Source organism: Wyeomyia smithii, chromosome 3, assembly GCF_029784165.1.
Source record: "Wyeomyia smithii strain HCP4-BCI-WySm-NY-G18 chromosome 3, ASM2978416v1, whole genome shotgun sequence".
In the NCBI taxonomy this organism is placed as follows: domain Eukaryota; kingdom Metazoa; phylum Arthropoda; class Insecta; order Diptera; family Culicidae; genus Wyeomyia; species Wyeomyia smithii.
The window spans coordinates 57,856,958-57,870,108 of NC_073696.1; the positions used below are offsets into that span (position 1 = coordinate 57,856,958).

General features: G+C 39.2%; 1 protein-coding gene and 1 non-coding gene across 17 annotated transcripts in view; one reads left to right on the plus strand and one right to left on the minus strand.

Moving 5' to 3' along the window:
- LOC129731687 (uncharacterized) overlaps nucleotides 1-13,151 on the plus strand; it is a 377,272-nt gene that overhangs the window by 299,218 nt on the left and 64,903 nt on the right. For all 16 annotated transcript variants that reach the window (XM_055691869.1, XM_055691867.1, XM_055691866.1 and 13 more), the window contains one exon: nucleotides 97-230. In XM_055691869.1, the coding sequence (XP_055547844.1) occupies nucleotides 97-230 (134 nt within the window). The remainder of the gene's footprint in view (nucleotides 1-96; nucleotides 231-13,151) is intronic.
- On the minus strand, nucleotides 6,495-6,567 carry Trnam-cau (transfer RNA methionine (anticodon CAU)). The gene has a single exon. It is a non-coding gene; the product is annotated as a tRNA-Met (tRNA).

Genomic DNA, 13,151 nt, shown 5'->3' on the forward strand with positions numbered 1-13,151 from the left:
TACTAACAACATTATTCTACATTATTCAATTACTGAACGTTTAAACAAATTTCTTTAAAAATGTCATATTATCATTGATTTTATACTTTTTTCTAGAACCACCAGAGGACAAACCGTCAATTATCGGAGTGCAAACACGATACCGTCCGGGGGACATTCTGAGAGCCAACTGTTCATCGCTACACTCTAAACCAGCAACAAATCTGACGTGGACAATCAACGACGTTCCGGTAAGAACTTCTGCAGTGATCTTAAAATTCTCCCAAGAGATGAAAACCCTTGGAATCCTTTCACCACAATAAACTTCACTTACGATGTGAAGTTTCCTTATCAGTCCGCACGCAACTGTGAGCTTTCATCGCAATCGGTAAATCCCTCCTGTTATTTCTGTTGCCACAGTTTTGAACGGGGGCATTAATGCTGTGTCTCCCTCCCTGGGGGGACAAGGTCGTGCTCGTGACTAAGCATTCGTTGCGAGGTAAAAACCAAAATCCAAATTAAACCTCGCCACAAAATGGCATTCGGCTTTTTGACTTCCACACGACCACTGCTGCTGCAGCAACAGTCCTTTCCGTTTTACCGATTCAACACAGGCGCCGGCGTCGCGTAACCAACCTCAGCAAAATTCAATTTCCAATCCGACTATCCTGTGAGGGTTGTCTCCCGGTTCGCACTGGTTCACATGCACCCGTTTCCTGGGACAACTCTTGCTTTTGCGTCGGCACTGGCGACAACCTTCCGGGAGCTTCGAAGCACAAAGCTCAAACTGGATTCAAAACCTATTTAAAATATAATTGAATTTGCACTTCCCAATCAGGCACAATTTCACGCTTCAAATATCGTCACCGGCGACATCGTCGGCGTCGTCGTCGTCGTCGCTGTCGTCCTTGAATTTCCCGTCCACTGCCCCGCAGAGAAAAGCCCTTTGGTGCTCGGTTGTGGCACGCAGCGCGTGCTCCATTTTGGGAACCCGGCTTACGGTTCTTAGCTAGGTTGCGAACTGAAGAATAATTAAACGTACTGTCTGAGGCAGAAGTTCCATTCCAATAACTACTCTGTATGCCAAAACGAGATCGTTGAAAGGACCAGATTGATTATGCGGGATTAGTTAGCAACTATTCATCGTTCGACTATTAACTATAAATTATTCCAGCTCACGTGCTGTACGTCTTGAGTGTGGGTTTTAAATATCTGGCATGATCAAAAAATAACTACCCTCGACCCCTTCATTTAAATTTTGTTTTAAACATCCAGCAACAGACTAAAAGTGAAAATTAAATTTTGATGACATTAATATCAGTAATGCAATCAATGAACAGTGCAAATTTAGCTCGGCCAATCGAGAAACACTACATTCCAGTAAATAGTTCTAAGTAATATTTTTATTACCAAGTTCCAAGCATATAGCAAATTTTACTTGTTACTAATACACATCATTGTACAACATAGCTTTGCCTACGTCTGAAAACATAATTGTAGTACCGGTGAACGATTGCCATACCGTTCCTCATAATTTTACATACCAGCAATTCTCGCTGAAACCGTCCTACTGATGATGGGTGATTGAAAGTAGTAAAAAAATCAGAACACTTTGGTTAATGAATGATGGAACCCTCGAAAAGTGACCTGAATGCCAAAGTCAACTCGTTGCTTGCCTAATTATTTGAATCTGTCTTGAAGCATTTTTTCTCAACTCTCCAATGGTGGAGTCAAATTCAAAATCAGTGTTAGCATACTTGCTCAAAAATACGTTTTTCTGATAAAATCCACGATGGTGGCGAGATTGCGACCAAATTTTTTCTACTTCTAATGAAAGCTTTATTATTCCACTTAATTCGACGTGCTGTTTGTAGAGAGTTTAATGACAAATCCTAGAGAAATAGATCCATAGAAAGATATTGAATTGCTCAAAGTACATTTTTTTTTTCAGAACCGTTTGAACTCTTGATTCTCGAGGGGTCCATCAATATGAATTAAACAAAGTCGTTTCCTGATGACTTTTATACTACTTTCAATCATGTAAACACTGAGTTAAGATACAAAATAGATGTAACTCCATTTCAGCGCTATTCGAATAGCGGATGGAACTATACAAAAATACGCGAAACGTATGTGAAGCATAGCGAGGCGGTACAAATGCTAATGGGTTTAATACGATTGTTGGTTCATTCACACAAATTTTATTTACATGAAACCAGGCCTTAGTGCTTTTGCACTGGGTTGTATGTAACTTTTTTGTGGCTCCATTTCAACTTCGAACCCACCGTGGTTTTAATATTTTGCTTGTTATTTTTCGGTCATGAAAAAATGGCGTCTTTTCATAGGCCTGCATGAAACCATCTAGTTCCATCCATTCAAGACGGTGTGTAATGTAAATTCATAAAATTATATTTAAAAAATCCCACAAAACTATTTTTTGTCAATCGTTGTCTTTTACAACTTGTTAAAATAATCGAATCACGAGAGTAAACACGTGACTTGTTGAAGATTCAGCAAACGGTAGCATGCCTTATTAGCACTTAAATTACTTAGTTTATCGATCCTTTCCTCGGTTACAGACAAAAAAAATGTAACTTATGATATTTGACTCATTCAACTTAAGTGCCATTACTGTGCGTTCGCTGCTTTCTTCTGCTTGGTTTTTCAAATTTGACCTCGTTGAGATGCTTCCATTGTGTAAGCTTTAGAATAGCCTAGTATTTTTCGATGGGCCATAGTTTCGGTGTGTTCGGGGGTTCATGGACATAGTTTGAATTGTGACACAAACTACCTAACGTGGGGTCTAGATCCGGTCAACTGATCGTAGGGCCCTTGTTGCTTCAACAGAGGAAGCAGACGCTTCTATAGACACTCCTTCAAGTAGATCTCTCAATTTACAGTCCCGGTAGTCAAGAAAGGCGCACTCCGTTTTCAAGACTAGAAGCATTGTTTGACAAACTTCGAAAGTTTATTTTTGATTACTTCCTCCAGGACATCTACTGAGCAGTAAAGAAAAGTAGCCTTGAAAGCTGCCGGAAGTCTACCTTCATAAGCATCTGGGTATAGTTCCCAGGCCAATGACTTTCCCACCGTATATTGCCGTTCGTCACGATTTGGAACCTTCTGCACTTGGTACATATGCAGTCCTCAGCTTCCGAAACGAAAGACTTGATCAGATACAATTCATTGGCCACATCCCTGACCGAAGCTTTGGGATTCGGCTTTAACGTTTGCATGGAACGCTTATGATCCTGATCATCCAGAACATCCATTCTGACTGCATTTTTCCTTCCATTGGATGCTCAGATTTTCGTAGTAACGTTTAATCACACGACTCATCGTTGACGATTTTCCAGATGCTTGTGCAACATCAATCCGCGACGTTGCTTTTCGGGTAATGGCATCTTTTCACGATAAAAATACAGCGTAATCAACATACTCCAAACTACTTCTACCCAAAATTTCAAGACAAAATACCCGATGAGTAATTTTCTATAGCGTTTTTCCTGGGATGTGATTTGCTGTGGGACACCCTTTAATACTCATAGAGTGTCAATTTCTGCGTTATATTTTACTAAGAAAGATAAGAAGGGTATGCGTACGACTTTATTGTAAATCAATTCAAGGTGAAACTGGACGGTGGTTTTTTTCCATACAGTTATGAGGTTAGGTTTTTCTATTTGAAGATTTTGAGCGTAGAAATCGCAGCTTCCACCTGATATATAGCGCTACTTTATGTGTGCGTCAGCCAGTGATGCGAAAATACGATAAAAGTTACATACACGGAATTTGAAGGATTTTCGAGAAAATTATCTTGCAAAATTTGGGCAAAATTCAAGCTTGGAGTTAACCCTTGAAGTCTCAAAAAATACAATCTGAATTTTTTTTTTTTCGAACGCAAACAAAACATCTACGCTAATGGACAAACAATTACCAGGTATTGTGTGCTTACTCTCGGGAATTTTTGTTTTTAGCATACAGGTACAAGAGCAAAATGTCATAATGAAAAAAAAATTTTAAATCAATTAGGGAACTGTGAAAACAGGAAAAAAACGCATGTTTTCTAACCAGCCAATCTACTAATCCATGGTATGGATTCTTCTTAGTTCTCTTTGGATTTCTCACAAAGTAGAATCCTTTAAACTCAAAAGCTCTAAATTTGATATTATAGTCATCTGTTTTCGAAAACTTATTTATTTCAATCACCTACCTCAGAAAACAAATCCGCGCATTGCTCTATACTGCTACAACGGAACTCGTTCAGAAGCCAACCGAAAAATTTCGTAATCATTAGCGAACGACTTTTTACTTTAATCACTAGACAAAATCACTCTCTACACTAAGAATACTTTAATCTTTAAAATGTGAACCACCATTTTCAAAAACAAGCTTGAATTAGCAGAAATATATGGGATTAAGTTTTTACAATTCCTAAATTTCAACTGTATGTATTTTCATCTGTTTGCAATGCGTTGGAGATAATCAAAAGTTGCCAAATCAGTTTCTGTTAATACGAAAAAATCATACTGGAAAAGTTAATTTGTTCCGACATAATTGACATAAATCCACAGCACTGTGGTGGTTACCTAGGTTAACAATTTTGCACGGAAACAACTACAGCGGATACCAGGTAACCCACTGCGGCGGTTTGTAGCTACGTTTATTCATGAAGGTGTGATTCATTCATGATTAACAGTGCGATGATTATGGGGGCGTCGTGAGATGAATAATTGAGCAGTGATTTCAGTTTCGAGATGAATATGGAAGTGCTGTGAAAAATGGTTTGTTTTACATAATTCAGGATAAATCTAGCTAAGTTTACAAAATTTCCAACGCTGGGCGATTCCATAAGAGCATGTAAGCGTATTTTGTTTATATGTTCAATGATTTCGTGAAAATTTTGTGTTCAATCCGTGAATTCTTCGTGAATAGCAGCTTAATGAGGTGAATAATAATGGAACAAATACCCCTTATGAAAAATAGTTGAAAAAAATTAGTCATAAACTTGTTCTGCGAACAAATAAAAAATTTGGAAAAATCCCAACCTCCAATTCTTCAGTCAAACTAGAGCAAGTCCATGGAATTATGCCAATTTTAATACAGGACGGACTCGATTGTATGCATTCTCCAATTTTTTTTGAATCTATGTGATCGAATCTTGCATATAATCGAATCAAATGTTTTGTTTGTTTTTTTTTACATACATTTTCTGTTGTTATTGAATAAATGATGAGATTTTTATTTTTGACTAACCCCAGAAAACTCAGAAAACGCATTTCTAACAAAACTTTACTATCTTTTACTTTATGTTTTCAATTTATCTAAATTATGACTCACCAACGTTAACGTTGAAATATTCATAATAGGGTCCATTCAAAAATTGGTTCTAAGAATAACACTGGCAAACACCAGTGCACTCCAAACGCTAAAACCGGGAAAAAGGAAGATTATAGTTATTCAACCATTCCTGTGAATTTTGGTGTCCCTAGCCCCTAACTTTTTGGTCGGGGACATAAATAAGTTTTCTTGTAAACATAACGTTGAACCGACGAACCCGGTGAACAATTACTATGCAATTACTCACGTCAGTTGACGCGGAATGGCTAGGGGCACCAAAATTTATAGGAATGGTTGAAAAGCGATAATCTTTCACTTTTTCCGGTCTGAGCTTTTAGAATGTAGTTTTTTTCACTTTGTCGACCAGTTTAATGTATATTCCCCAGCCACTCTTCTAGAATGTTTCTTTAACTCAATACATCAGAAATTATTTATTTTCTTACTACCACCCCGATTGCGTTATATATTTGAACAGATTTTTTTAATCAATTAAGGAACGTCTATAATTACGTAGCGCAAGATAATCATTTTCGACCCCCTCTCCTTTCTAGGCCTCGCTCTTTTGTTGATTCTCAAAATTCCAGTATGGGTGGTAGACTCATCTCCATCTACCAGACGTTTCGTATGTTATGTACGTTCACTTACGAAATATCTGCTACAGATGCTGAGAAGTGAGTTTTTGGAGGTTGGTACATTGAATTTATAATAATTGTATTTTTTTTCCTTATTTATTTTTTCTTGTGGTGTATTTGTTTCACTGGAAAAACACATTTTCTGTCTACAAGTTTGATATAGACATAGCAATCAAACAAGCCGTATTTATTTAAGAAAATATCATCTTTCTTAGGTTTCATTTCTCCATAATTAAAGAACCATGGACTGTTGAGCTAACATTCTGTTGTTCCCATGCAGATGAATTGGACTTTTAAAATAACCTTTTTGATCAAATCTTAATTTTTCTATTAATTTTTTTAAGTTCTTATTTGCTCTGTTTTTATTTCCGGAAGGACAATAAATTATGTATGGCTTTGCATAGCATAGCATAGCATAGCATATTTGATCGCTCGTGTGTTGCCCGCGATTGACCAGAACCAGCTGAAATTGCACAAAGAACCGTCAAAATGGTGCCTAGGAGTAGCAAGCCATTTTCAGTGTACAATTCCTGGTGAAATAAACTTTGCCCCGAGTGAGGAACGAACTCACGACCTTAAGATTATGAGACTTACGCGCTGCCTACTGCGCCATCAAGGCTCGTTTATAAATTATGTATAGCTTTGTCAGCCGAAGTTACCAACGTATTCTGCTCGATTTCGAATCGTGCGAGCTTTCGTTCCGATTAATACTGGCGAGTACCACTGGAAGTCTACACTAACGAGCACGATGGCGAAATCATTTCTGGATATGTGATGGTTGTGCTGAACTTTTTGCCAATTCCCATTTTCGGGATATTTCGTGCCAAGCCGATGAAAATTCACCACTTAATTCACTTACGTCTGCAATTACTGAACTTCGCTCGGAAATTAAACATCTACACTCAAAACCATTCACTCACGCAGCAACTAGTCTTTGATGGCCCAAAGTCGATCCCCGTAGGAGTGTAAAGCGTCCTCGTGTTTTAGAAACATATGCGCGCGCATTAGTTTGTAAAAACGAAGCAGACCAAAGATTTTGACTTTATCTCTCACGAGTTTGTCCGAATGTTACTGTTGAGGCTGTTTGTGAGATGTTGAAAATAAAGCCACCGGATCACTTTCCTTGGTATCATTCAAAATTGGATTGAATAGATCGCTCAAATCGAAAGCTCTGGATCCCGAAACACGGCCTGAAGGACTTCTGTTTCGTGAATTCGAAGACTATGGAACCGTACAATTTCACTCCCCAACATCGACCATCGTACCTGCGGTCCCTTTACTACTCCATCAGGTTTCTTCATCTCCAATTTCACACCATTACGAACTGCTGAGTTATTACACCTCTATTAAATCAATGTCCGACCAGCCGCATTTGAAGTGGCAAGTGTACGACGTGATAAACGGTTACATTTTCTTCTACCGATCATGAAAAATTTCTTTTTAACACGATGTTTACATGTGGTTGACATCAAGTAAATTGTTTCGCTAACATTGATGGAAATCTCCTTGATCTCGCATTCACCAGAGCACCTGGACTTAATTGAACCTCCCACGCCACTATTACGACTTGATTCACTGCACACGCCATTTGTATTACTGTTTAACGTAAGCCCCGAAAATTATTTCATGCTTAATGACTGTTTAGATATTTTTAATTTTTACTTTATTGTGTGTGATTATGATCAAGAGAAACTGGCGTCAATACCAATAACTGAAATTCTGTATTACAAACCAATTCAGTTAACAGTAGTTAATAGCCTACTATGACAAGTTCGTAACAATTTCGCTCTTTAACAAACCCTGGTGGACCACTGATCCGCGTCATTTGCGGAATAGACTAAGAAAACCACGCCACTGTTTCTTCCTAACGAAATCTGACACCGACAGACTAATACTCCACGATGTTGAATATTTGTATAAAACGGTTCTACAGGCCGCTCAGGAAAATTATATATCTAGAACCCAGGTCAGCGTAAAACTCGCTCCCGCTCCTGGGATCTCGTAAAGAAACGAAAATCATCTTCTCGCATTCTATCCAACGTGAATTCTAACGATGTTAAGTCCTGCTATAATTTAGAAGCAGCAAACCTTTCTACCCTTTACTTCGAAAGTGCTTTCAATAAGTGCCTGTACCACGTCACAACCGTTTTGCCCACATGACGTCAACCTTTACTTCATTCTGTTTACATCGGATGCAGTGATGAATTGCCATCGATAACCAGGACTGATGGCATTCAACCGCTGTTCCTGTAGAAAAATGTGCATCATTGTTCAACAGATCGCTACGCGAAAAGACATTCCCGGCAATTTGGAAAACTGCATCTGTCACTCCTATTTACAAGCTCGACAATGTAAATCGAGTAACAAACTACCGTGATGTTCCCACACGCAGAAGTTCAAGCTTTAATCATCCAATGTGTTCTTCAATTCGCACAGAATTTGCTCTGACTTCACACAACGAATGCGTGAAGCGCATAACGCAAAAGCTGTACAAGGAATACATTGACAGAGATCAAAATCAGAATATGTATCATATACACAAAAATTCTATTGTTTCGGTAAACTTCGGTTTCGGGCGAACGATCAGTTTCGAGGCGCTTAAAAAAACGCTCTTTCTTTTCGCCAGCCGATGTGCATCAACGGCTCGTGCATCCCTAAAAATTGTCAGCAACCGGAACAGCCAGAGCGAGCCTTGTTGTCGCAGAAATTATGTGAATAAAACCAGAGTCATAGTTAAATGCAAAATGTTCTGAATAAGTCTAATGTTTTTGTTTATTGTTAATGATTGAATGATGTTTTCAAATGACCTGATCCATGGAAGTGAATCGATCAGACAATAATTTCTTTTTTTTTGTCAGTATCCAACTTATCAGTATTGGTTGCTGGTTGCAATGTTCTAACGATGCCAGCCTTCTGAACATCGGTTGATGCTTTATAATTGTAGTGGTTTGGAGTTGCATAATACATTCAAATAGCCTCCTAGTTGGTCTCACGGTACGATGCTGGGCGCTGGCCTAACAAGTTAGTCGTCGTAGGTTCGAGTCTCGGTTCGGGAGAAACTGTTAGTGTCAGTAGGATAGTAGCGCTAGCCCCGCAATTGTCCTGTACACTTGACAGTTGGCTGCGAAGTCTGTGTATAACAGAAGATAGAGTTCCGATACGGAATGTAGCACCAAGGCTTTGCTTTTTTATTACATTCATAATATGCTAAAGCATCAAATGCGCTATGCCCAACGCACATGCGTTGCTTCCAAATTTAATCAGTAAATGCGCTAATTTCGCTCATAAATGACTTGGTTACGCATACTCCAAATCTTGCGTGCATATTGTGTTGTTGGGCAGAGTCTTCGAGAAACTTGTACACAACGTGCTGTACACGGCATCAACACCTCTCATTTCCGGCAGCTAGCACGGTTTCATGAGGCATCGCTCAACCACGACAAACGTGATGTGCTATGTTACCATACTATCACGGGAAATGAAAAGGGTTCGCTACAGAAGGCAGAATCACAAAAGGCAGAAGCACGAAAGGCAGAATCATGAAAGGCAGAACTCTATGACCGTACACACAAGGCAGAATATTTCAAAAAGCAGAATTTCGAAGGGGACGAAAGGCAGAATCACTGGTAGCAGAACCTGACTCACGATAACCAAGTGCGTGATGGCAAAGTGGTACGAATTCTTGTCATGGTATCAGAGCTGCTTTTCTACATTTATTATTTAATATTATTATAACTTAACTGGTCACACAGCAATGACCAGTTTTGATGGGAGGTATAAATCAAGCCTAATTATTAGATCCGAAACGCGCAAACTGGTTTGGCTCAGGTCCTTAAGACTCTCACGGCATCGCGGAGAGTAACTTTTCGATGTTAGATATAACTTACACTAGTCTCTTGTTGGCTTGTTGGTTATAATTAACATAAAACAATTCATGCGGCGAAGACGCATAATCGCAAGGAACCGAGGCGACACAAAGCCGCCGCGGTTTCCGCGGTCCGAGCCGGCCACCGACCCGCCGTCGGAAGCGGCGGCCTGTCGCATACAAACAACTGATCTACTGTTTTTATAGGATTATTCAAACAGGTTTTCTTTCCCTTAGTTAAGTCCGAACGAGTGGTAGCGAGTAAGGGCAGCATACACTTGGACAATAGAGTCGGCCAAAGGCCGCGAGTGTGTGTTTTTAAAAATAAAATAGACCATTTTTTGATTCTGCCATTCGTGCTCTTTGTGATTCTGCCATTCGTTATTCTGCTATTCGTGATTCTGCCTTTCGTGATTCTGCCGAAAATGAGGCAGAAAATCAACTGCCTTTCGTAGGAGACCCCTACAAAAGATTGATCATACTGTAGCCCTTTAAGGCCATGAAGCTTGGTCCATACTCGTGGACAACTGGGTCTCCTACGAAAGGCAGAAAATCAAAAGGCAGAATCACGAAAGGCAGAATTACGAAAAGCAGAATTACGAAAGGCAGAATATTTCATAAGGCAGAATAACGAATGGCAGAATCTCAAAGAGCACGAATGGCAGAACCAAAAAATGGTCTATTTTCTTTTTGACAACACACACTCGCGGCCTTTGGCCGACTCTATTGTCCAAGTGTATGCTGTCCTTACTCGCTACCGCTCGTTCGGACTTAACTAAGGGAAAGAAAACCTGGTTGAATAATCCTAGAAAACCAGTAGATCAGTTGTTTGTATGCGAGAGGCCGCCGCTTCCGACGGCGGGTCGGCGGCCGGCTCGGACCGCGGAAACCACGGCGGCTTTGTGCCGCCTCGGTTCCTTGTCCTTGACAAGCCGCTGAGACTAGTGTAAGTTATATCTAACATCGAAAAGTTACTCTCCGCGATGCCGTGAGAGTCTAAAGGACCTGAGCCAAACCAGTTGGTGCGTTTCGGATCTAATAATTAGACTTGATTTGCACCTCCATCAAAACTGGTTATCAAATAATAAATGTAGAGTAACAGCTTTGCTACCGTGACCAGGATCCGCACTTGGCTATCGTGAGTCAGGTTCTGCTACCAGTGATTCTGCCTTTCGTGCCCTTCCAAATTCTGCCATTTGAAATATTCTGCCTTTTGTGTGCGGTCATAGAGTTCTGCCTTTCATGATTCTGCCTTTCGTGCTTCTGCCTTTCGTGATTCTGCCTTCTGTGGCGAACCCGACAACTGAAGTACACTTGTGATTTTTGTACGGAAGAAGTGCAGATAAAAGATGGCAGAGGCCACGAATGCTATTATATTCCAAACTAAATTCATTTCCGAAAACGTATTCTCGAATCGCAACTATTTGACTGATTATGATAAAAAACGTTGGGCGACTTGTCGCATACTACGATGGATGTAGAGGAACTGCTCCATTGTTCATCTCATTAAACCGAAGATCACGAAGAATGCACGGATTAAACACCAAATTTTTACGAAAACATGGCACAAATAAACAAAATACGCATACGTGCTTTTATGGAATCCTTCAGCATTGTATATTTAGTAAACTCAGCTAGATTTATCCTGAATTTTGTAAAACAAACCTTTTTTCACAACGCTTCCATCTCAAAACTTAAATAACTGCTCAATTATTCATCTCACGAGGCCCCCATATTCATTATACTGTTAATCATGAATGAATCACATTATCATGAATGAACGTAGCCGCAGACCGTCGTAGTAGGTTACCTAGATATCCGCTGTTGTTGTTTACGTGCAAAATTGGTAACCTAATTGGTAACCACTGCAGTGCTGTCGCTTTATGTCAATTATGTTGCAATAATTCATCATTTCCAGTATGATTTTTTCGTATTAACAGAAACTGATTTGGCAACTCTTGATTTTCTTCAACGCAGTGAAAACAGATGAAAATACATACACGCAAAAGTTCAAGCTTTAATCATCCAATGTAATCTTTCAATTCGCACAGAATTTGCTCTGGCTTCGCACAACTAATGCGTGATACGCATAACGCAAAAGTTGTACAAGGAATACATTGACAGAGATCAAAATCAGAATATGTATCATATACACAAAAATCATAATGTCTCGGTAAACTTCGGCTTCGGGCGAACGATCAGTTTCGAGGCGCTCAAAAAACCGTTTTTTACTTTCGCGAGCCGGTGCGTATAGACGGCTCGTGCACAGGGTTGCCACATTTATATCTGTATTTTTCTTTGAAAATATCTGTATATCTGTATTTCGGGCCAAAAAATCTGTATTAAAAATCTGTACCGAACAAACTCAGCATGCTGGATGGAAACACTTTTACTTGCTGAGTTTATTTAAACAAATTCATTTTTCTCTACTTCTTGGGCTGCAACGTAGCTTTCAACTTTTAAAATTGAGATCATCGACTTAGAGGCCATGCGAAATTTGTTAGACAGCCCTTGTCAGTCAGTTGCTGTTACAAATTTGGGGAATTGTCGCATCAAATCGTTTAAATTTTTAAATTTCATGAACAATTTATAATTACTTAAAGCTGCCGTTTTTACAACAGGATTGGTGGAATCGCCCCACTTCACAATTTTTTTTACCAGCTTTGCATAGAATTCCTGACAAATATTTCGAAACGTTCATTTTCGCGCTTCGTTCAAGTCACATTCCACTTCATCTACATCGATACCAACATAATCCTAATGTTGTTTTTTACAAAACTCGTATAATCGTCTAATCGTCTAATCAAATAATCGTATAATCGAATTCTACCTTTGAAATTGATTTCAGTTAGTCGGTATAACAAAAAAAATCTGTAAAATCTGTATTTTTGGCAATATTCTGTAATTCTGTAATACAGATTCTGTATTGCTTTATCAGCTCAAAAATCTGTAAAATACAGAAAAATCTGTATATGTGGCATCCCTGCTCGTGCATCCCTTAAAATCGTCAGCAACCGAAACAGCCAATAGCGATCCTTGTTGCCGCGGAAGTTATTGACGCTGGTGCCAGTAACGCAGAACCAAATGCATGTGAATAAAACCAGAGTCATAATGAAATGCAAAATGTTCTGGACTAATCTCATGTTTTTGTTTATTGCTAATGATTGAATGATGCTTTCAAATGACCTGATTCATGAAAGTGAATCGATCAGACAATAGTTTCTTCAATGGAGTCAGTACCCAACTTATCAGTATTGATTGCTGGTTGCACTGTTTTAACGATGCCAACCTTCTGAACATCGGATGGATTTTTGATTAGTGGCTTAGATTTTAAAATA